At 40.4% G+C, this 23,949-nt stretch overlaps 2 protein-coding genes across 5 annotated transcripts; both read left to right on the top strand.

The window, feature by feature from the left end:
- The first annotated feature begins 66 nt into the window (after positions 1 to 66).
- On the top strand, positions 67 to 10,880 carry stam2 (signal transducing adaptor molecule (SH3 domain and ITAM motif) 2). 2 transcript variants are annotated; one of them, XM_061842265.1, is made up of 14 exons: positions 67 to 257; positions 859 to 943; positions 1,015 to 1,090; positions 2,586 to 2,681; positions 2,846 to 2,992; positions 4,152 to 4,227; positions 5,026 to 5,233; positions 5,379 to 5,473; positions 5,587 to 5,666; positions 6,809 to 6,896; positions 6,975 to 7,029; positions 7,130 to 7,274; positions 8,729 to 8,883; positions 9,259 to 10,880. In XM_061842265.1, the coding sequence occupies exons 1-14, from the start codon at positions 218 to 220 to the stop codon at positions 9,458 to 9,460; spliced, it is 1,548 nt and encodes a 515-aa protein (XP_061698249.1). In that variant the 5' UTR covers positions 67 to 217; the 3' UTR covers positions 9,461 to 10,880. The 2 variants fall into 2 exon arrangements, with proteins under 2 accessions (XP_061698249.1, XP_061698248.1); XM_061842264.1 differs by having other exon boundaries at positions 69 to 257; positions 9,256 to 10,880.
- A 1,133-nt stretch (positions 10,881 to 12,013) lies between these two features.
- Positions 12,014 to 23,594, top strand: cacnb4a (calcium channel, voltage-dependent, beta 4a subunit). Of its 3 annotated transcripts, none has more exons than XM_061842162.1 (14): positions 12,014 to 12,338; positions 13,672 to 13,755; positions 16,868 to 16,987; positions 17,088 to 17,210; positions 18,345 to 18,472; positions 18,574 to 18,656; positions 18,845 to 18,864; positions 19,630 to 19,710; positions 19,996 to 20,054; positions 20,144 to 20,256; positions 21,607 to 21,758; positions 21,824 to 21,919; positions 22,010 to 22,180; positions 22,379 to 23,594. In XM_061842162.1, the coding sequence occupies exons 1-14, from the start codon at positions 12,042 to 12,044 to the stop codon at positions 22,619 to 22,621; spliced, it is 1,770 nt and encodes a 589-aa protein (XP_061698146.1). In that variant the 5' UTR covers positions 12,014 to 12,041; the 3' UTR covers positions 22,622 to 23,594. The 3 variants fall into 3 exon arrangements, with proteins under 3 accessions (XP_061698146.1, XP_061698145.1, XP_061698147.1); XM_061842161.1 differs by having other exon boundaries at positions 18,571 to 18,656; XM_061842163.1 differs by lacking the exons at positions 12,014 to 12,338; positions 13,672 to 13,755 and adding an exon at positions 15,226 to 15,347 and having other exon boundaries at positions 18,571 to 18,656.
- Positions 23,595 to 23,949: the final 355 nt, after the last annotated feature.

Here is a 23,949-nt window from a genome sequence, read left to right as displayed (position 1 = left end):
AGGGAATTTCGCAATTTATTTACAAGAAGATGACGAAGAAAAAAGACAAAGAAAAGGCTCAGGCACTGCCGGGGACAACTAAGTTTCCGGAAGTGCATACCAACCACTCTAACTTTAACTGGACAAGGAAGCGACGTTTATTCAGCTTCCTTTTTCATTTTAGTGGCCTGACAAGCACACTTTTCCACCTTGGATACTTTTGAAAAATCTCTTTGTCATGCCTTTGTTCGCTCAAAACCCCTTTGACCAAGATGTGGGTAAGTGAATCGCTGCTTCTGTTTTGGTCCGAGGAAATACACTTGTTGCTAACAGTTTAGCTCGAGTTACTTCGCTGTTGCCTGAATAGTGTATTTCTTTACCACCGACAGCTAACAATATTGCTTCAAAGTCTCAAATCTGTGTTTGAAAAGGGAGACTAATGGCTTAAAATCTCATTAAGTAGTTGTTTTAAAGGCAAAAAAAAGAAAAACAAATCAATACGCTCTCTCTCTCTTCCCCCCTGTCCCTCCCTCCCTACTTGGTGTTTCATGATCACCTGATTGGAATCTAGGTCATCTACAATAGATGGACATTCAAAGCTTTTAAATATTTGTAATACAAAATTTTGCTAGTAACATATTGGAAAAAAAATAGTCATATAAGGTGGGTCAAGAGTCACTATATACGTAAATGTTTTATTAAATTTACAGTAATTTATTACAATAAAATGTATTAAACAATGTCAATAGTCTGAATTGTCGTTTTTCAACAGGAACAGTCCTCAAAGATTTCAGAATACTCTGACACGCACTTAAATAAGTTAACTATGTCACTACTTCAGGGTCACATTGTATTGACATTTGTAATCCTTATTTGCAGAGAAGGCAACAAATGAAACCAACACAACAGACGACTGGGGGCTCATTATGGACATCTGTGATAGGATTGGAACTACACCCAATGGGTACGGAGAATGAACACTAGAGTTTGTATTTGTTTTGGGGAGTTTTGATATCTCTAATTTCTTTAATCCAGAGCCAAAGACAGCCTAAGATCCATCATGAGGAGAGTCAACCACAAAGTGCCTCATGTGGCCATGCAGGCCTTGAATGTGAGTTTGCAATTGCAACTGCCATTGTGCTGCTCTCCGTGACCATCAAAAACACATTACCACATCATGTGATTTTTACCCACTAGTAAACCTTAGATTCATGAATAAAATAGAATTATTGGTCATCACTACTGGTAAAACACTTCCATTTTATGACCATCAAAGTCACAATACAATAAAATGTCAACATTTTACCCACAGATAAATTGTACCTTTTATTGTATGTAAAATACAATTGTTGCTTGTCCCTTACACTTGCAAAGCAAAGAAAACTAGTCCCACCACCCCCAAAAACACAACAGCATGTTTGTTAGTGCATTTTGTGCGCAATCATTCGTTTGTATAAAAAAAAAAAAAATACAAGCGGACTACACCCTGAACTTGTCGCCAGTCAATCACAGGGCACATAACCACCAATCAATGAGCAGGAAAAGATCCCACGCTTCGGGATTATGGTTTACCGAATTCCCTGACATGGGCTGTTCAGTCACTGTACAGCTGACTGGTTTCATATTTTTGTGTGTATTGCTGTCAGTGAGTTGGGCTCGTTTACTGTAAGGGTTGTCCTCCACCATGACTGCCATTGGTCACCAAATGTTCATAACTTTTATGGACAGAATTTAAAGGCTGAGGCGTAGAGGGGGGGTCCAGTCTGGTAGCCTCGGAATTGCATCTCTGCTTTATGCTTTATGCCTGCTCTACAACTCTCACTGGAGTAGTTCGCAGCAGAGTGTGAAGCGGCTGGGATGAAAATCAGATAAATGTGAGCCCGTAGACCTGTAAAAGGGTGGTGTGCCTTCTCCCAGTCGGGGATGAGATCCTACGTCAAATGGAGGAGTTCAAGTATCTTGGGGTCTTGTTCACGGGTGAGGGAAGAATGGAATGGAAGATTGACAGGCATTGTCTGCAGTGATGAATCTAAAGCTAACTGCCCCACTCGACCCAACCTCAGATAAGCGGAAGAAATTTCATGGCTGCATGGAGATGTGCAATATTCCCAGATCCAATTCCAAAACACCTGCCTACATGGCAGACATATTGAATGTGGGACATTGATGTAGAGGTGATTTGATGATGGTTATAGAGCAGAGAGAGAGAGTGGCATGGCTATGGCGTCAACATTGAGGACTACAAAATAAAAGTCTTTGATTTTTGCCTTTGTCAGCAGAACTAAAATGCACTTATTCTTCAAAGGTCATCAAAGCGACTCAGCGATGACTAAGTAGTACTGTGGGTCAACAAGCACACTGGAAGCTGAAAGGATAAACTGTTTAATTACATAATCGATGATAGAATTATTACAATAATCAATTTGCCCTAGATTGCATGTCAGTGGTTTTCCCACAACCAAATTTTTTTTAAGTTCCAAATTGTAAATTGTTCACAAATTGTCACTTGTACTTGCAAAGAGAACACTACCACCACCATTCTGTAACCGTTGACAACACTAAAAGATACATGAGCATTTTCTCCTCGACTTCTACTGCTGTTTCAGTTGCTGGGCGCTTGTGTGTCCAACTGCGGCAAAATCTTCCACTTGGAGATCTGCTCCCGGGAGTTTGCAGGTGAAGTGCGCAGCGTGCTGAGCAGGGTAGGTAAACATTGGAAAATATTAGGGTTCATTTTAGGGTTGCAGAATTCTGTTTACATGGTAATATGATATTGAGCCTGTGTCACCATCCTGGTTGTCTAAAATATACCCTGCGCTAAAAAATTGTTTGGGTAATAAAGGCGTGTGGGTGTTTGTGTCGGCAGTCGCACCCCAAGGTTTGCGAGAAGCTGAAGGCACAGATGGTGGAGTGGGCTGATGACTTCCAGAAGGATCCTCAGCTCAGCCTGATTGGTGCCACCATCAAGTCGCTGAAAGAAGAAGGCATTACCTTCCCATCAGTGACCTCGCAGGTAAATCTGTACTTTGGGGGCCCCTGCGATATGGGTAACACCAGCAGGTAGGCTCTCATGGCCACCCCAGTCCCCTTTTGCCTTACGTAACTGAGTCGCGTTAATGATTTAAACAAACTTTGCTCAGGGCATTTTTCAGTACAGTACAGTGAAGACCTGTTTATCTTGGGGATCATAAACAATGAAATTCCATCCAAAGTTTTCCTTCTCTCGCATCTTAATGCTTACAAAAACAGATTGACAAGTTTCCAATTATAGGAATAAATATTCACGATGAATTTTGAGCTGGCATTATTTTCAAGGCTTTTACTCATCACTGCATGATACATATCATCCCTAAAATGAGACAATTGGACATTCGTTAGAAATATGATGTAAAATTGCTTCCATAATTCTTCATTCTGAGAGTATTTCTGAGAAAAGAATGCCACAGACAGTTGTTAAGATACCTTGGAACTCCTTTAAATTGTGAAAAAAAAAAATGCATGTTTCCTTTTGACCCACCTACCGGTATTTATATTCATATAAAAGGCTGATGTCTTTTTTCATTATTATTCGATATGTACAGTGGCAGGAGAAAGTATTCACACCCCTTCACTTTTTCGACATTTTGCTATCTTGGAGACTGATTCTAAGAAGATTTGAGTGTAGTTTTTTTTTTTTTTTTAAAACATAAAATCTCCCATAATCATAAAGTGGAAAAACATATTTTCAGAAAATTTATTGAAAATTTTAAACATAATAGGTACAGAAGTATTCAGTGGATTGGTTTGACATTTTGTTGAATCACCCTTGGCACCAATCACAGCCTCAAGTCTTCTTGGACATGTCTCTACGAAGTTGCGACGCGAGTTTTGGACTGGGCACATTTTTTTTTGGTCATTTATTCTTATTCTTCTTGATTTTTATCATTTTTTCTCAAACTGTTTATATATTGGTTAACAAGTTGTGAGATGTTTGCCCTAATGAGTAATAATTGGAATTAATAATCACGATTTTAATTTTGAGCCAAACAATCAGGATCATCTTTTTGGTCATACTGTGCAGCCCTAGAGGAGAGTTTGGCATTTCCACAGCAGATGAAAAGATTTGAAAGGTGGAGGCCGCTTTTGATGCCAACCCCACTCATCTTTTCCTTCACCTCCCTTGGTGTACACAGCAGGGGGCCGGTGTGAAGGTCAGCAACACTCCCGCTGTGGTCAAAGCGGCGGATAACGACGACGATCTAGCAAAAGGTAGATTCGAATGTATGATGCAGCTAGAAGGCATTCACAGTGCTTCCTTCTGAATAAATTGTTTAATGGGGAAAAAAGACAATGCAGTTTCAAAATCTGGATGCATTTTGTCTATTTCTTAATTTTATGTTGTAAATAATTAGCAAAGATATTTTTTTGGGGGGGTTCATGTCACTATCGGTTGTTTTGTATGTATAAAGTTTTGAGGGATTTTTTTTTAAGACTACAGTATTAAATATGTATGCATAAAGAATCAATTTTATATTCAATTTACAGATATTTTTTTACATATGAATTATTAGAGTTGTAACTAATGATTGTTATATTTGATTAATCGGTTTTCAATTAATTAGTGAGTGGGATAAAAATCATTTCCATCCCTTCATTCAAAAAGACACATTAGTTAAAATTGAAAGTGTAGAAAATTCACAAAGTGATTATGACTCAGTTACTGATTTGGTCCATAATATGTCAGAACACAAGTAAAATATTGATGATTGTCAAAAGGAGATATTTGCAAATGTATTAATTCAAACACAAAAGACAGTCTACCTGCTTCCATGGTGAACTAGAGATTACTTTTAGAAATTGAAATTCTGAGGAGTTAGACAATTTTAAGTTCAACAAGGTCTTTAATTGTGAAAATGGTTAATTTAAGTGAGTAGTTGTCAATCAATTGTTACACCTTAATAAAATACGGAAAACTGAGCGCTGTGATTACTTTCCGGATGCACTCTACCTACCATTTTGTATTTCAAATAACTAATTCTTTCCTCTTCATTTTCCATACAATGGCAGCCATTGAGCTGTCCTTGCAGGAGCAGAAACAGCAGACGGAGTTACGCCCCCCCACTCTTCTGGCCGATCCCCCCAGCTACGCGAACAGTGAAGGCAACGGTCTGCCGCAGGACGCGCGCAAAGTCCGAGCGCTGTACGACTTTGAGGCGGCGGAGGACAATGAGCTAACCTTCAAAGCCGGAGAACTCATCCTGGTGTTGGATGACAGGTACTGTTTGCAATCAAAGAGCATTTGGTTGACTTCCAAGTTCAAATGGAACATTTCAACATTCTTGTCATACTATGGTAATGTTATCTTTAAGAATTCAGGGTATGAATTATATTTTCATTTCTGTTTTATCTCGTCCTGGTAGTGATCCAAACTGGTGGAAAGGGGAGAACCACCGGGGCCTGGGTCTGTTCCCATCCAATTTTGTCACCACAAACCTCAACAGTGATCCGGAAACAGGTTAATAGCGCCCCCGCGTGGGTGACCATTTGTTGATTTATTTATTTTTTTTATTATTATTATTTTTTTTTTATGCTTTGCTGTCAGCTTGTTTCTTTTTTTTTTCCCCCAAGTGTCTGTTGTGGAGAAAGTGGTCAGTGCAGAGGAATTTGTCGAACCAAAAATTGAGCCTGAACCCATCTTCATTGATGAGGTATGTACCTAGAGTTCTTAATTTTTTAAACTGATTTTCTATTTCATGCATCGATGCAAATGTTATGTTGACACTATGCAAATATCACAAAATCACCTCCCTCAAAGATATTTTAGTAGATATACATCTAGTAAATGCATCATGCAAATGTTGTATGTCTTATACAATGGCTGCAATGTCGCCTGTTTTTTATTGCAACCGCCTTCTTGCACAATAGAAAAAACACTCAAAATAATCCATAATCACCATGTCCATGGCACACTCCATCATGCATGTGTACGTGTTTTAAATTATATGATAAGTTCTCCCACCAAGTATTCATGATACCCACCACTGTGCACAATAAAATCAACATAAGGACTAGAAATAATCCACATTATCAACTAAAAGTCTTTGGCATGCTTGGTTATACACATGGGGAATGATTATGATTCCCATGACTGTGTACAATTGAAAGCAACAGAGGAAATGAGGAAAAAAAAATCCATACAGTCAACAAAAAAGGCATACCCATAATTCCTGGCCAACAGTGCGCACCTGGTTATAAGCCTCAGTACACAGAGAGAGTTTTAACGCTATTTCTGTGTACTGAGGCTTATGACCAGGTGCACTAACGCTAGTGCCATGCTAACGCTAGTGCCATGCTAACGCTAGTGCCATGGTAACGCTAACGCCGCATCACCGCATAAACCGCAGGGTTGAAAGCCTGTGAAAAAAGTCTCAGCTTGTAGGGGGGAAATTATGGTACATTAATGTGCCTGTGTTAAGATATTAATGATAGACACTTTGTTAAATGGAAAATTAATATAACGGCCATAAATAATTGTGCAAAAATTAAAAATCCACACTGTCATTGTCAGGCACACATGCATGCAATATACGCAATGCATACTGTAATGCAATCGTTCCAGACAAGTCACTCATCTTGGTTTCACCCAACACGGTGGAAGAAAATCCAAGGAATACTTAACGCCTCTTAAAGTGGGCGACATTGCATCCCATGACCGATGAATTGGGGCACACGCAATGTCCATATCCTGACTACTGCTATGGTTCCTCTCGCCATTTAGCCACGATTACCCCCGGGTTGAACAATAGTAATCAATGACTTGCAGTAATCCACTTTGTCTTTCTTATCACAGGGGAAGATGGACAGAACGTTGGCGCTCCTGCAGAACGCTGATCCGGCAGATCCTACACCAGACTCCTCTGAGCTGATTCATTTGGAGGGTATAAAGCCTCACACAAGTGGAAACACGCGGAGGCTCCTTTAATATGCTCCTACCAACTGTGTGTGTGATTGAACAGGCGCTTGCGAGCAGATGAACCCCATGATTGACGAGAAGCTGCAGGAGATTGACAGGTAGATGGAAATGATGAATTACGGAGTTTTCACATGCGAACTGGAGCGGTGCCGGCCACTTAAATCATGTTCTTCGGTCTCCTTGGATTTCTTAAAACAGGAAGCATTCAGAGTTGTCGGAGCTAAACATGAAGGTCTTGGAAGCTCTGGAGCTCTACAACAAGCTCATGAACGAGGCGCCGCTGTACCAGGCCTACTCGAAGATGGCTCAGTTTGGACCCGTGCCGCCACCAGCCGCTTTGCAGGTCAGAACAACACCCTCCTCTTAGTGGAAAGACCCTTTATAAAGTACAGGCTTTGACTAGAAATATGTCAGTCGAAAAAGAGTCCACAGGCACATGAACATGTGTAGCTGAGGCTAGGACTGCACAATATGGAGTTGAAATAAATTTTCTTTTTAACCCAAAAACCCAATTTCTGAATTTGATAATTTTTTGTTCCCCCTTTCTTAAGAAGCAAATGTAAATGAACAACATTTTTAAAAATCTAGAGAAAGTGGCCATTCAATCACAGCTCTTAATACATTTTAATAAAATATTGTAAATGTTTGACAATTTTACGCAACTCAATATTTCCTCTGGCAATAATATGCATTAAAACTGTCATTGAGTATTTCATGAATAAATGGTGATGCTTTCCAAGCAAAATTCACCTTCGTCCCTGAAATTGTAAAAGTCTTGCATACAGTATATAACACTTGTGGTACACGTCTGGTTTTAATGGGGGGATAAGTTGGCTTAGAGGCTACTAGGGAAGCCATGAATAAATTGTTTTAATTAAAAAAAAAAAAAAAATCATGTCACCCACAAAATACATTTATCAATTCAAAATCAATCACAAAGCCCTGAGACGTCGCATACATTTCTTGTATCGCGATAGTTCTTTGCCAGTCATGAGTGACAACCTCCACCTTACACAATAAAAATCAATAAAAAGCCTAAAAATATAAATCCACATTCCAGAAAGTCATTTGTAAGCATGGACACGTGAACGTACTACATAGGCGCGTCATGCTGCAAACCGATTGTTTCTTGCAATTTAAATTACAGTAACTGGCTTCTTGCATAATAGAAATAATCCCCAGTCAATTACGGCACACCCCGCTGAGCCTCATTAAGCGCGATGAATCAATAAAACACTGGCAAGTGAAATTGTGCAAAGAGATTGTCATGTTTTACTGTCAGATCAAATGTAGATGCAAATGATGTACTGTAGAATTCTCCATTTTATGGCATCTTGACTATATTTCCTGTTGTTTACACTGTCACATGCTGGTGTCTTTTAATATTCATGCAGTGAATAAGCCAGTCTTTTTGTTTTTTCCCCCACTCTGCTTGCCACCTGTCTTTTTTTGCTTCTCGGCTTCTTTTCTCTGCAATGATAGATGTTAGTGCTCCTTTCTGGGGATCTAGGAATCTCCCCTTCAACGGGTAGCAGACATGCCCTCATCCCTGTTTCTCTAAGTTCAGCTGTACAATATTACAGCAACAATACAACAACTATTTTTTTTTTATGTAACATTCGTGGCTGCATCTGTTTTCCTGTTTTCTCTGAAAGAATAACCGATTCTAGTGATATTACAACAGTGTTGATCAAATAAAACTTAATTCTCCTTTGACTATTTCCTTTTATATAAAACAACTTTAGAAGATCGCTTTTTTTTTTTTTTTAAATGCTAACTGATTATGGTTGTATTCAGGGTTACCTGGGCCAAGCCACCACTACCGCCGCCGCTGGCCCCTACCTGCCAGCGGTGATGCCCCAGCCACAGGCCTACAGTTTGCCCGGCGACCAGCCGGGGGCGCTGCATTCTCTGCCCAATAGCAGCCAAGCGTTGCCACCAACCTACATGAGGTAAGAAGAAGGGAATCACCATCTGATTTGACATTACCGGGTAGCGGGTAAATATTTAGAACCAGCTAAAGAGTGTCCGGACCACAATCAAAAGAAAAATATCTATCTCTCTATCTCTATCTCTCCCTCTCTCTCTCTCTCTATCTATCTTTATCTATCTCCCTCTCTATCTCTCTATATCTCCACCCGTCATCCATCTTTCTACCCGTCATCCACTCATCTATCTATCTATCTATCTATCTATCTATCTATCTATCTATCTATCTATCTATCTATCTATCTATCCATCTATCTATCTATCTATCTAATCAACCTCTACTAATCTACAAAAAAAACTAAACGCGTAAATGATATCGCTTGTTGTGTTGACAGCAGCGGCGTCACCTCCCATCCTCATCATCACTACATAAACCAGGCAGCCGGTGGCAGCACCTACCCGCAGATGCCCGTCGACATGTCGGGCTACCACAGCGGTGCCGCGCCGCCCGTGTCTTACACTGCCCCTGCCCCTCCTCCCGTCCTCGCCACACAACACCAACAGCCACAAGGGGCGTATTTCCAGCAGCCCCTCCTCTAAACGCCACAGTAGGTTGTGCTGTTGTGCGCGCATGTCTGTGTGCGCATGCCTTGCGTGTCCCGATGACTACTTTTGCGTAAAATGCCCCCCATGGCAAGAATGGGCACGTGTGTTTAAATGTCCCCCACGGCAAGGATGGACATGCCTGCTTTCCCCACTTCCTGCCTTTTAATACCGTCATCATTTTTAATCGTCAGCGTGAAGAAGTGGTTGAAGTGCACCTGCACATTTTCAATCACCAGGAGCCACTTTCACATCTCCCAATTAAAGCTGATGTGAAGCCCCTTTCACCCCGCCTGACAAATCCAGGAAAAGGATTTTTCCACCGTGCTGCTGCTGTTAAAGTTGATCTGCGAAATGTTCCAGCTTCTTACATGAATTGGTATCAGAAGCCCCTTTCACACCGCCAATCAGTCCATCAAAGCTGAAGAAAATTATTTTTATGTCACTGTTTTGTGTGAAAGATAGGAACACGGATACGGTGTGGGGGGTGAAGTACACCTGCTTATTTTCCAGTTACCGACCCGAGGGTTAGGAATCATGTGTCCCGTCACTGGGCCCAATCTGTGTGTAAAGTTACCTGCACCGCAAAGAAGAGTGTTGAAGTGGACCTAAATGTTCTAGTCTAACATCAGTAACAGAAGCACCTTTCACACTGCCCATGAAAGCAAGGTTTTACCCTGTTACTGTTTTATCTATGCTATATTTGAGGAACTGTAGGGTTGAAGAAGTAGCAAATTTTCCAGCTTTCCATGTTGTGCATCTACCATTTCCAAGTAGTTCGATGGGTATGTCTAATTGCCTTTCAGATGACTTACTTGCCTGTCAAAGTGGGAATTTTCCCATCTTTTTCCCCCTCTTTCTCACAATACTGCGTGAAAGGTACCAATACAGAACACGGGCCGTTGAAATGGACCCACAGTTGTTTAAGCTTCTGACGTGGTGTCATCCATTTTATGGTACGTCAACGTCGCTATTCTGCAACCACCACTTCCTGGGTTTGTAGGCTGCGAAGCCCCTTTCACACGGGGAAGGAGCTTTTTCCTTGTCCCTTTTAATATGTGTGAGGTAGCAATGCTGAATTGAGGAGTTGGGCGCACCACGTTTTTCACTGCTTTTCCACCCCATGTCGTCGTATTTAAAAAGAAACACACAGTTGTCGACATTTTATGTCGACAACTATTTCCCGCCCTGGGAAAAATCAACTGTCGCCCATTTTGTACTCCCCGAGTGGGGCGCTCCTCTCCTGTATAGTGACTCGCTTCTTTTTATGTATATTTTCCATGTACAGTCGCACCTTAGCAATGTCCACTTGTATTTACCACTGGATGCCTTGTTCACCTGCGTATCGACACAAGCCTTACGCAGGTGCGCTGCTACTGCTTGTGTGTGATTAAAAATAATAAATGTATATATTCCATCAGAGTAATCTTTTTACCTTTTTGTAATTATGTTCTTTCAGGTAATAAAAAAAATGAACTGTAGCGTGGATGTTTCATTCATTAGTACAGGTGCACATCTAAGATGGCTGCTCGCTAGCCGGTCATCATTTATTTATTGGTCGTGACCTTTTTATAGATTGCGTCATCGTCCTCAGCTCTTTATTTCACGATGGGGGGGGGTTCTTCAGTAAGGTCGTTTACCACCCGTGTTGCAGCCGCTGCCTTTTGTGTGGGGGACATTTTTGAAAAAGCTTCGAATGGGAAGAAGGGAGAATTGCTGTTACCTTCAGGTACCTCTTGAAACACTCAAAACTGGACTGAAGCAGGAATATTGCTACTAATTGGAAAATGTTTTGGGTTTGACTATTGTGGTTGCAGATGTTTGATTCACAGAGCGTGTGCAATACATTTTATTTTTGTATCCACTTTTTAGGATTTTTTTTTTTTTTTGCCAGTTGAATAAAAAAAAAAGTTTCCTTTTTATAAAAGGTTTTAGTGAGCCAAATATTTAATTTGAAGGATTTCTTTCCAAACAAAACCTGTACACTGTACCTTTAAAAAAAAAAAAAAGTCCATTTTCAAATTTGTATTAGCTGGTAGGTGAACGCCTAATTTATTTTTTTCCTCCAAGAAATAGGTGCAAGTGAAATTTTCTGAGGTAAGCGAATGCATCACGACAACAAAAACTACTTATTTCCCATGGTAAATGAACAGCAAATATAACACTTTATTAAAAAAAAAGAAAATTGTGAAATTAGTGATATGAGCTGTACTAAAACAATGCATTAAATGTACTATTTTTTTCTAAAAGGTACACATTATGCACAAAAATGTGTATGTAATGAGGTGTATACTGTATATGTTTATGTATAATATATATATCCCCAATTGAATCGCTGCTAAAAATGTTCTATAGACCATTTCTGAAGAATTTCTAAAGAACTATAGAACTTTAGGACCCAAGTTCTATAGAACAAGTTGTTGTGTACAAATTCTATACATTTCTGTAGAATTTTTTTTTTTTTTTTTTTTTTTTTTAGCAGGGATTAGTGCTGGTTCTTGTGGTTGGTGAACGCATCGCCACTCTGCTATGCTGTGATAATTTCACGTGTTGAATTGAATCGAAGCTGTGACATTTGATGTGGTCATCGAACGCATCACGAGCGGTGGGGCTGGGCTTGCCGGCCCCTTTTCCCCTCCTCAGCATCTTTTCTTTCGAAGCAACATCAGTAGAGCAACTCACGCACGACTGGACGGGGAACCTCTCTCGGCTTTCTTTGGGCGGAACCGACGCCGCCAAACTGGAGCCGGGGGTGGCATCGAGTTCGGCGGCCGAGTGGCAGCCTCCGCCTTGGACCGACGAGCTGGCTGGCATGTCCCAGCACATCTACGGCAGACACGGGCCAGCCGACAGTGCGCACAAGTCAGCCTTCCAGGTACATTCACAATAATTAAATACAAAATTGATATTATTATTAATACTGCTACTGTCGTGTGTTAATTTGTCCACAAACGCTGTCGTGACATCTGATGAAAGTATTCAATTGCCATTTGTCCAATACTATATAAGGTGGTCAAAATATTAGGGACGGCTCTTGGAAAAGCACTATTTCAAGGTGTACCTAATGAAATGGTACACAGTTTTAACTGCATCTTTTTGCCGGGGCAAGAAGAGAGGAGGCAATGAATCACCGCCCCTCGCAAACCTCCCAACTGTCACCCCAACAGCTCAGGTGCAGACCCCCCCCCCCACTTCAAAGTAGGCCACTCAATATAGACACCACAAAAGCTCGTGATCAACATATTCAAGATTTAAGATTACAACTACACGGTCTTCCATTCAACAAAAATAGCAACAATGTGACTCAAACTGGAGCCGCTGTAATTTAGTCAGTAGTTTTTCCCAATTTTGCCTCATTAAACAGGAAAAATCCTGACACCCTTCCAACAAAGAACATACTGCGATTGGTTTGATTCTAACTCACCTAAAAGAAGACGTTTGCTGTTTAAAATTACTTCGATTCTGTGGGTATTGTTGGCTAAATGAATCTGAAATATTATGAGCCACAATAGAACTTAAGGAAAAAAATTGTCTTGTGCCAATGTGTGTGTGGAAAAACCTCAGATGGTACCAAGTAAAAAATATCTTTTTTGATAAGACTAGCAGTTGCCTTTTAAATATTCTATTTTTAAATTACGATTTTGTTTTAATATGCATTGCTTCTCCTTTAACCTTAGAGTATTGTTAAATAGATCGGAAATATCATGTACAACTACCAACTATCACATGATGATAACAAATTGAGTTTGAGTTGAATTTCCTTTGCGCTTTCACCAATTACATATATATATATATATATATATATATATATATATAGATAGATATATGATAACTAGCAATGGTCACAATAAGTAATTTAAAAGTGACATTCGTCAAATTTAATTTGCAGTTTCCCCAATTTCAACTTTTTCAACCCTTTGCGTATAGTTAACTAGGTTGTGAGGGAAAATTTGTAGGATTCTAACTAGCAACTATCACGATGAGTAACTTCAAAATTGACCCATTTCCCCACATTTGTTTCACCTTGACTTTTTCAGTCCTTTGCTCAATATCAATCAGAAATAACATTAGATTCTAACTTGCAGCTATCGCAAACGATAGATGGAGACCATGACGTTTGTGACTAAATTTAAAAGTTGTTTCCGAATTTGTGGCATTTTCTCCAATTTAGGATATATATTTTTTTAACCCCCACCTTTCCTTTTCAGGTGAACGGAGGTACGTATTCCAGGAGGTGTCGGCTGAAGCGATCGGATGGCAGCACCACGTCCACAAGCTTCATCCTCAGACAGGTACCGTGTACATTTATACACGCACATTTATTGAATTAGTGACATTTTTCAGTCATCGGTGAATGCCCCAGCTGTTTTGTTCCACATTAGGTACCGTGTACTTTTCTTTACGTACTCACATACACACACATTGTTCAACCCCTTTGATTTAGTCAAAGAAATCTGCAGTAGATTTAGTCGACTAAAATAAAAAGTGTTTCCTTTTTTTATATATATATGTACATTTTAATAATCCATCCATCCATTTTCTTAGCCGCTTATCCTCACAAGGGTCGCGGGAGTGCTGGAGCCTAACCCAGTTGTCAAAGGGCAGGAGGCGGGGTACACCCTGAACTGGTTGCCATCCAATCACAGGGCACACGGAGACAAACAGCAGCACTCACAATCACACCTACGGGCAACTTAGAGTCTCAAATTAATGTTGAATGTTTTTGGGATGTGGGAGGAAACCGGAGTGCCCGGAGTAAACCCACCCAGGCACAGAGAGAACATGCAAACTCCACACAGGCGGGGCCAGGATCGAACCCGGGTCCTCCGAACTGTGACCCCACCGCTTTACCAGCTGATACACTGTGCCGCCCCATTTTGATAATCAATGTACTATATATTTTAAGCCCATTTACCATTAATATTTTCGAAGTATTTTCAAAGATACTTTAACTTTCGTAAGAGTCAATGATTGTGTAGTGGTGCACACACCTGCCTTTGGTGCGGGCAGCGTGGGTTCGATTCCTGCTCAGTGATGGTGTCGATATGTGCTCTGCGACTGACTGGCGACCAGTTCAGGGTGTAGTGCACCTTTCGCCTGTAGTCAGCTGGGATAGGCTCCAGCTTTCCCACAACCCTTGTGAGGATCAGAGGCTTGGATAATGACATGACTTGAAATTTTGTGTGCAATAGATTTGAAATTTACGTAAGCGAATTACTGCTACACCAAAAAAAAGGCCACGTTTCACATAATTATGTGAAACGAAACCTTTTTTTGTGTGTGGCAGAAAACGCTTCCGTAGAATTTGAATCATTTAAGTCGAGTTTATTTTTCCACATTTGAGCACAGTGCTTGCGTAGACACCATGCGTGCATGTTACAATAATTGTACAATATTAAATGCGTCTTTTAGGATTACAACTCCTGCTTTGTTTTCGACGAACTCTTTGGCATAGTACGCTTTTGCATTTTCGTAGGTGGTACTATGTATAAAATGTCTGACACCACTGATTTGAAATCCCTGTGAATCTGTTAAGGAATAATCAGTATAGATTTCAGCAAATTCCACTCTCGTCAGCGCCAAATGATTCCAGCGACGGTTGTGGGCTTTTGTATTTTATATTATCGTAGATTTGTTAGTGATCACAAGTGTAGCATCACTCAGTTTAGCCCCTCCTCCTCAGTCAATGAGGACACATTATGCCACGGTGTTGTCAGATTGTTCGCTGGTGGGGAGGCAACGCCGCCTTCATTCAAGAACGAGGGAAATACATTTCTTTTTGTCGTTTTCTTGTGTTGTGCACGTGTGGAGGAAGTACAATTTCCTTATAGATGTTTAGATGTTGGCCAACTTGGACCTGGACAGATTCGATGACTGGGAGGCGGTGAGTCTACGATGCATGTTGACGCCTTCTTGGTGTCATAACTACAAACTCATATTGAAATATTAAATTCTCACACCCAACACTTGGTTATGGCAGAAGATTCATCTCCAAATTGTTTCTTATGAACTTTGTTAGAATTTTGTTACTTTACTTTGTAACTTTTTTGTTACTCTCTTACAAAAAAATGCAATGTAATTGGCAGTTTTGTTTCAAATGAAAAAGTCACAGTATTGGGAAAATAAAGTCTCTTTTTTTTAGGAGAATAAAGGTGTGAAGCTATATTTTTTTTAAAGAAAAAAGTCCAACTCTGGTGAGGTTGTAGACTGTATTTTACTTCCAAAAGGTTGTCATGTTCTGGGGGGAATGGATATAGCAAGAATTGTCTTATTTTTTAATTAAACAAAAAGAAATACAAGGATTAAGAAAAATACTTTTCATGAGTAATAGTCATGCAAGAATGAGTAAGGTAATTTTTCAACATTAAAAACGTTTTTTTTATGAGAAAATGATAATATTGTTTTGCAATACAAATTATTCAATTTACTCTTTAAAAATGTTGTTTTACAAGAACATTTTTTTTTCAATGAGTGCAAAAATAGTCAGTTTGCTAGGAAAAGCATAATTTTAGGAGGGTTAAAAAAATGCAACAATAAATGAAAAGGTTTACCAGAAAAAAAGTTACTTTCAATGTTTCTATAGAAGCGAGATAAACATTTCAAGTAGTCATTTTGCAAATCTGTAGTACTGCAAAATGATGTTGCAGCGTCTTTGAGGAAATGAGTAGTTCTTGTACTCAACGGATGAAATAATTCACAAAGAATAAAAGTGAAGTCACAGAGCATGCGTGTTCTTGTTAGAGAACGCTGGTTAGTGTAGCAAAGCGTCCTCGCAGACGCTATCAAACAAGAATGCTTTTAACCTTTGACCCCCCCCCTCAGTGATAAGCCCCCAGACACAAAAAGAAGTGAAGATAAACCTCAAGTGTTTACCAGCGCTATCAGGGCCATATTACGTTAGTCCCGGAGAGGGTGGGGGTGGTGGTGTTGTGTCAGATGCATGTTGTGCTTGCTGAATAAGATTGCGCAGAATAAAAGTTGCGGCGATTGAAAGTTGAGCCTGATTTAAAAAAAAAAAAAAAAATTCCTCTATGAATGTTTTTAGATGCTGAAAAATATTTGCCAAATGAATCCAGCCGAAAGTTGTGCCGCCGGATAAAAGTTGCTCAATGTCAGATGCACGTCAGCGTTTGTTTCGTATTGCAGCGTCAAGAAGACTTTTCAGTGCACATTCTTCCCTGAGGCGCCAGCCGACGGTTGTCATGGCAACACGTTGGCAACTATAGGATATTTGAAGGCGTGGGAAGTGTTCCGGTACCGTCCGCCGTTGTGTGTCCGCGCTTTGATTTGCCACATGAAAGTACACCCATCATGAAATAAACATCAGCTCGCTGCTCTTGTCTTGTTCTTGTGTGATTCTTTGTCCTCATTGGTTCTTCTTCTTTTTCTTCTGTGGTTTTGCAGGGTTCCAGCGACTCATACGCGAGCCGCCCGTCCGACTCGGACGTCTCCCTGGAGGAGGACAAGGAGGCCGGCAGGCAGGAGCGTGAGCAGCAGGCCCAGCTCCAGCTGGAGAGGGCCAAGGTCCGAACTTGAGATACACCGGGCGGCGCCTCCTTATCTTGATGTTATCTTATCTTACCGTGTGGGTTTCTTTGGGGTGCTGTGATGTGCGGCAGCGCAGAGCAAAGCGGTGGCGTTCGCCGTGAGGACAAACGTCAGCTACTGCGGCGCTCTGGACCTGGACGTCCCCGTGGAAGGCACAGCCGTCTCCTTTGACGCCAAGGACTTTCTCCACATTAAAGAGGTCTTTGCTTGCCTGTGTGTGGGTGCAACAATTTTATTTTTGTTACTGTTAAAGTATCCAACCATGCATTTTCTTAGCCGCTTATCCTCGCAAGGGTCACAGGGAGTGCTCGAGCCTCGCCCAACTGTCAACAGGCAGGAGGCGGGGTACACCCTGAACTGGTTGCCAGCCAATCGCAGGGCACATGGAGACAAGCACCCGTGCTCACAATCACACCTTGGGGCAATTTAGCGTGTTGGTGGGATGTGGGAGGAAACCCACATAGGCATGGGGAGAACCTGCAAACTCCACACAGGCGGGTCCGGGATTGAACCCAGGACCTCAGAATTGTGAGCCCGATGCTTTCCAGCTGCTCCACTTTTCCGCCGCATATATTATTAAATAGTAACAATATCATACTGGTACTGTCATGTATTTACTTATGAATTTAATTCGTTCCATGCTTGTATCGGAAGAAGCTTGTTTCTCAAATCATGTTTCCCCATTGAAATGAATTGAAATGCCATTTTGGGGTGATTTTTATTTATTTTAAAGAAGAGAAATTGCACTCCAGTATTGTATTTTCTAGAAACATAGAGTACTAGCATCCATCCATCTTCTTAGCTGCTTATCCCCACAAGGGTTGTGGGGAGTGCTGGAGCCTATCCCAGCTGTCAACGGGCAGGAGGCATTTAGAAAATTACAAATTTACATATTAAATTGCCCCTAGGTGTGATTGTGAGTGCGGCTGTTTGTCGCCGTGTGAACTGCGATTGGCTGGCAACCAGTTCAGGGTGTACCCTGCCTCCTATCCGTTGACAGCTGGGATAGGTTCCAGCACTCCCCGCGACCCTTGTGAGGATAAGCGGCAAAGAAAATGGATGGATGGACCAATTAATGGTGCATGTTTTTGGGATGTGGGAGGAAACCCACGCAGGCACGGACAGAACATGCAAACTCCACACAGGGAGGGTCGGGGTTGAACCCGGGTCCTCAGAACTGTGAGGCCAACGCCTCCGTGCCGCCTATAAACAATCACAAAAACAGAATCATTCCAATCTATGGGGATTTAAATATGTGTGTATATTAAATTTGTAGTTTAGAAAAAACTTGTGAGAAAACCTAGTAGCCTACTTTTGCGTTTGGTTTTTGCAGAAGTACAACAACGAGTGGTGGCTGGGTCGGCTGGTGAAGGAAGGCTGCGAGGTGGGCTTCATTCCGAGTCCTCTCAAGCTGGAAAACATTCGCCTGCAACACGACGGCAAGCGAGGACGCTTCCAGGGGTGGCTTCTTCGTTCTTCCTTTAAATTAACATTATTACAATAAAACAATGGTATCATTTATTTTATTAATTTATTTATTTTTGTGACTTGTTTTCCAGCAGTCAGAACAAGTCCAGCGGGAACTTGTCGTCCAGTTTAGGAGACATCATGTCAGGAACCTTCAAGGGTACACCAAATAGTGCAGGTCAGTCCAAGTTGGTTTGAACCAGTCTGATCCGGAGTTGTGAATTGGTCCGATCCAGTCTGAGCTGGGTTTACCTGGGGATCCTACAGGATCTGGTCTGTTCTCAAGTGGTGGGAGTACAGTTTTATCTATTTAATGTTTTATGATACTTCCTCATTTAGATTATTATTTTTTTTTGTCATCAACAGGGAAGCAGAAACAAAAGGTGGTGAGTGGAACTTGGATTATTGCTATTTATTTGTGTTTTGAAATGTATTTAATAATCTAGTTTGTGGCTGCTGGTTTTTTTTTAATATTTATTTTTTTCACATTTTTACATACAGAGAAAGAAAGAAAGAAGGAAAAAGAAAGAAAGAGAAGAAAAGAAAAAAGAAAAAAGAAAAAAACAGAGAAATAAAAATTTTATTTACATTCATTAAGAGTGGGGTAATAATACCTTTATAAATGAGAGAGTCGTTTTTTTTTTAATACCGGTATTTCATTTGTATTGCTTTTATAGTTATTACTTTTACATTTTTTTACATTACTACACTACTGTTATAATTTAGGAATTTTGAAAATATGTACTGTAATGTTTTGGGGGAAGGTATACCATTCATGAGTCCAAACTTTTTGTGGTCAGCTATTGCAGTTTTTTTTTTTTTTAACAAATATTGCACTTATGTGACCAGGCATCCCATTTTTATGACATTATATAACATTTGAAGTGTTCCATTTTTGTGCCAAAGTAAAACTTTTTGTGGTCAATTATTGTATATGTGCACAAAAATTTCACTTCCTGCATTTTTAAACAAAAATATTTCATGTTGGTATCCAAATACAGGATTCTTGTGTGAATACCATGTTTGGATGCCGTTGTATATTTTTTTTTTTCCTGTGGCAAAATACACATTTTTTGGTAGTATGACATTTTTGTGTGTTTATACTGCACTTTTGTGATCAAATATACTAGTATAACATTTCTCTTGCTTAGGCTGAGCACGTGCCTCCGTATGACGTGGTACCCTCCATGAGGCCGGTGGTCCTGGTGGGCCCGTCGCTCAAAGGCTATGAGGTAGGACCGCAACATCCTCATAAATCCCAAAATTGAGTTAGCATCTTCAGAAAACATGTTTCAAATCCTGAATTTTGTGAGGAATACATAATGGAAAAGATATGTTGGCACTGTATTTGCACAGCATTTTTCTTCAGAAGCAATTATTACCTTTTGACTGATTACAATTGCTAGTAATACGGTCATATTAGTAAAATGAGTTGATTATCAAAATAAAATTCAGTAGGGTGCGTATAGAGATATATGAAAATGACACTTTCACACACGCACTTTTCTTGTCTGCAGGTGACGGACATGATGCAGAAGGCGCTATTCGACTTCCTGAAGCACAGGTTCGACGGAAGGTAAACCCCTCACGTGGACTTGCATGTCTTTGGGGTGATGAGATGGCGCCGTCGCGTGACCGGGCGCCGTTTGTCGTGTGTGTCGGCAGGATCTCCATCACCAGGGTCACGGCCGACATATCGCTAGCCAAGAGATCGGTGCTCAACAATCCCAGCAAGCGTGCCATCGTTGAGAGGTCCAACACCCGCAACGCTAGCATCGGTAACACCATCACTCAATGTTTCCGAGCGTCTTTGGTGTATCTTGATGTTTCTTTTTCAGGTGTCTGGTGTGTCTTTGAGAAATCTCAAGATGTCTGCTGTGTTTTTGGTGTTTATTTGAAGTGTCTGAGATAAATTGAAAGTATCTTTGAAATATATTTGATGTTCAGGATGGATTCGTGTCTTGGATGTGTCTTGACATACTGTAGATGTGTCTGGGCATTGTCTTTGATGTATATTCATTGTTGTTTAATATGATTTGGATCTGGCTTCAATCTGCCTTTGAGCTGCCTTTGATGCAATTGGGATGTTTCATCTCTGTCGTGGAATTGCCTTTTATCCATGCCATGTATCAAGGAGATACTTTGGATGTGATTTGAGGTGTCTTTGATATGACTGTTAGGTTTTCTCGGCTAAATCTTGGAGTTGTCTTTGAAATTAGTCTTTGATGTCTTTTAGAGGTGTTTGTTATATGGGCATTTGATGCCTTTCGTGTCTTTGAGATGGCCTCAATGTTTCTTTGTCTTTGATGTAACGGGGTGTATTTAATGTCTTGGATGTGCATTTCATGTACTTCTAATGCATCTTGTTTTGGTTGTTTGTCCTAAAGGTCTGTCTTTGTTGTCTTACGTGCATTTTAAATGGTTTTATATCTTAGATGTGTATTTGTCTTTCTCTTTGGTTGTCTTAGAGGTGTCTTGCATCTGTTTTGATGTCTCTTTGATTTGTTTTGAAATCTGTCTTTGAAGTGTCTTTTATTTATTTTTTTCATTCTTGAATGTGTTTGGGGTTTATTTGATGTGTCTTGGATGGTGAGTCTTGTGTTGGATTACCCTAATTCCCGGTTTACAGAGTGGAATGGTTACAAGCCTCACCGAGTACATTTGTAAAGGAAATACCATTTGGTACATACATACGCCGCAGCTGTGTAAAAGCCGCAAGTGCCCACATTGAAACACGAGAAATTTACAAAGAAAGGCGGTACACAGAAAGAGTTTAACAGTAGCGCCGCACTTGCGCTAAGGCTAACAGGGCCGGTTAAAATAAAACTTAAAGGTAAATATCACTGAGACACGCCAGTAGCACAGCAGCAACATGCTAGCAAAGTGCTAACGGCAGCACAGCGCTAATAGGGCCGGTAAAAGTCACTTCCTCGGCACATATATTCCACCGGTCTCATTCTTACCTTTTCCGCTCAAGTGCCCCTTGCGGCCATTAGAAAAAATGCACAAATTCGCCGCATCACCACATAAACCGCAGGGTTGAAAGCATGTGAAAAAAAAAGTTGCGGCTTGTAACCTAGAAATTACAGTACTTATGAGGCATCTTTGACGTCTTGTTGCTTGCTTAGCCGAGGTGCAGAGCGAGATCGAGCGCATTTTTGAGCTTGCGCGCTCACTCCAGCTGGTCGTGCTGGACGCCGACACGGTCAATCACCCAGGACAGATCATCAAGACTTCGTTGGCACCCATCCTAGTTCACCTCAAAGTCTCCTCACCCAAGGTGAGCCAAAAGGAAAGTCGGCACGAAGTGGCTCCGGATGGTGATTGTGGTTTGCACACCTGTAGGTCCTCCAGCGTCTGATCAAGTCTCGTGGGAAATCTCAAAGCAAGCACCTGAATGTGCAGCTGGTAGCGGCTGAAAAACTTTCCCAGTGTCCTCCAGTAAGGGCCCACCGTTTCTGTCGTTTTTCAGCGTCGTTTTTTTGCCGTCATTTTCCACTTCGCTTATGCTCGTCTCTTCCCGTGTGACAGGAGATGTTTGACATCATCCTGGAAGAGAACCAGCTGGAGGATGCTTGCGAGCACCTGGCTGACAACTTGGAGGCGTACTGGCGAGCCACGCATGCCCCGGTGATCAACAGCATGCCGGCACGCAACCTGAGCTCCGGCCCGCTCTCGCCCTATCCCGCCGCCATCTTTCAGGTCAAACTCAACCCAATTGCCATTTTACCAGGAACAAAATCATGATTATAAGAGAAATGAGTCAAAAAAAAGTTAGGGAAAAGGTGACATTTGTGCAGATCGATGTAAACCTCACGTCATTGATGAAGATAGAGGTCAGTCATCTATTTAATACAATAGTCAAAAAAAAAAAAAAACATTTTCTTTGCGTCCAAACAGGCCCAATTACGTAAATGTAACCTCACGACTCCTAGCGCGATGTCCCACGTTGAGCATCGCAGCAGCCTGATGCCAGCTCACCAAAACGTCCAGAATGAAAAGGTTCGGACTGGTCTCCGCCGGATGTCATCAGGTTCCCAGCAGAGCTGTGACCAGTCACCTCTGGTCAAGGAGGAGATGTACCTCCAAGACCCTTACCAGGACTCTTATCAGCCGCATCGCAAGCCAGGCCGCAGGCTTTGAATGAAATCGCCTTGTAGAAGTTCATATACGATGATAGTCTTGATGAGAAAGTATGTTGTTCTACAGATGCTATTTATTTTGTTAGGAATATAACGAAGTGCATGCACAGAAAAGTTGTGCCATTGGTGTGTTTTGAAATAGAAATACATGTATTGTTTCCTCATTTTGACAATGACCAAGCTGTAGGCAATAATATTTGTGTACAGTGCCACATTGACTCACATTTTTAATCCGTTCTAAGATTGTAACAAGAATGACTTTAATGTCAAATCGGCTTTAATCATATGATAATCAGTCATAATGTTAAAAGAAATAACATAGCGACATTACATGCCAAAGTTCTGATATACTAGGAAAATAAAACCTCAAGGCTTACAGGAATAAAATCAAAGCATCACTGGTAAACTGAGAATTTTTAGAATATTAATAGAAATATAAAAAAGGAAGAAGTTTATAACTACAACGTCATTGATGCTTTAGCCTGTAAATGGTGTTTTGTATTGTATGTAAGCATTAACCTAAGACAAATTTATGAAGTTTGGTTAAATACACAATATGCAGTTTTCAGTTTTAGTAAGCTGGATAAGGCAAGAGTTTGAAACTCTTTTTTTTAATTAATAATTGTTTACTATCTACCATAATGCTTTGTGAATTTTGCTGACACTACAGCTAAAAGATGGATGTTTTGAGGAAAAAAAAATTACACTGCAATAATTAAGTCTAACTGTAAAAGGGTGAAATGGTCCTTTTTCTGATTTAGAAAAAGATTTTTAAAGTTGGAATATTGTGAAATTAAATAAATTTATCAAAAAAGTATTATTTTTTTCTCACAATATTTCCTGAAAAAAATTAAAAACAGGACGGACTCCATCAAAATTTAAAAATTAGGGTCAGAATATTCAAAGGAAAGTAAAAATATTCTGGAGAAACCAAGTACTGTAGCCATTTTGTGATTTATTTATTTTTTATTTTAAAGAGGAAAATATTGCAATAGTACAAGAATAAAGTGTATTGTGGAAAATTGTCTTTTGTTGTAACCTGGAAATATATTGGAATACTGCAAGGTCAAAGTACAAATATTGGAAGAAAAAAATACTGTTATTTTTGAGAGAGGAAAAAAAAACAATGCCAGGATAAAGTGTAATTATTACCTTTTTGTGATTTTAAAAAGTCCGTTTTAGAGTTCTAATATTGTGATATTTAAGTACAAATAATAGTTACAACTAATTTTGTAATATTTTACCAAGAGTCACAATATTATCTAAATATGATAGGATTTATTTACGATTTAATTTTTTACTTTTATGAATTGGAATACTGTACTGTCA

Source organism: Syngnathoides biaculeatus, chromosome 14 (assembly GCF_019802595.1).
Source record: "Syngnathoides biaculeatus isolate LvHL_M chromosome 14, ASM1980259v1, whole genome shotgun sequence".
In the NCBI taxonomy this organism is placed as follows: domain Eukaryota; kingdom Metazoa; phylum Chordata; class Actinopteri; order Syngnathiformes; family Syngnathidae; genus Syngnathoides; species Syngnathoides biaculeatus.
Note: the sequence above shows the minus strand (reverse complement) of the source record. Positions and strands in the feature narration are given on the sequence as shown.

Bases quoted from the DNA above. Each gene is read 5' to 3' on its own strand.
- stam2 (XM_061842264.1), top strand. From the start codon at position 218: ATGCCTTTGTTCGCTCAAAACCCCTTTGACCAAGATGTGG. The intron at 5,667-6,808 runs GTATGTACCTAG...TTCTTATCACAG, and splicing joins AACCCATCTTCATTGATGAG to GGGAAGATGGACAGAACGTT. The intron at 7,030-7,129 runs GTAGATGGAAAT...TTCTTAAAACAG, and splicing joins AAGCTGCAGGAGATTGACAG to GAAGCATTCAGAGTTGTCGG.
- cacnb4a (XM_061842161.1), top strand. From the start codon at position 12,042: ATGTGGTCATCGAACGCATCACGAGCGGTGGGGCTGGGCTTGCCGGCC. The intron at 19,711-19,995 runs GTAGGACCGCAA...TCTTGTCTGCAG, and splicing joins CGTCGCTCAAAGGCTATGAG to GTGACGGACATGATGCAGAA. The intron at 20,257-21,606 runs GTAACACCATCA...TTGCTTGCTTAG, and splicing joins CACCCGCAACGCTAGCATCG to CCGAGGTGCAGAGCGAGATC.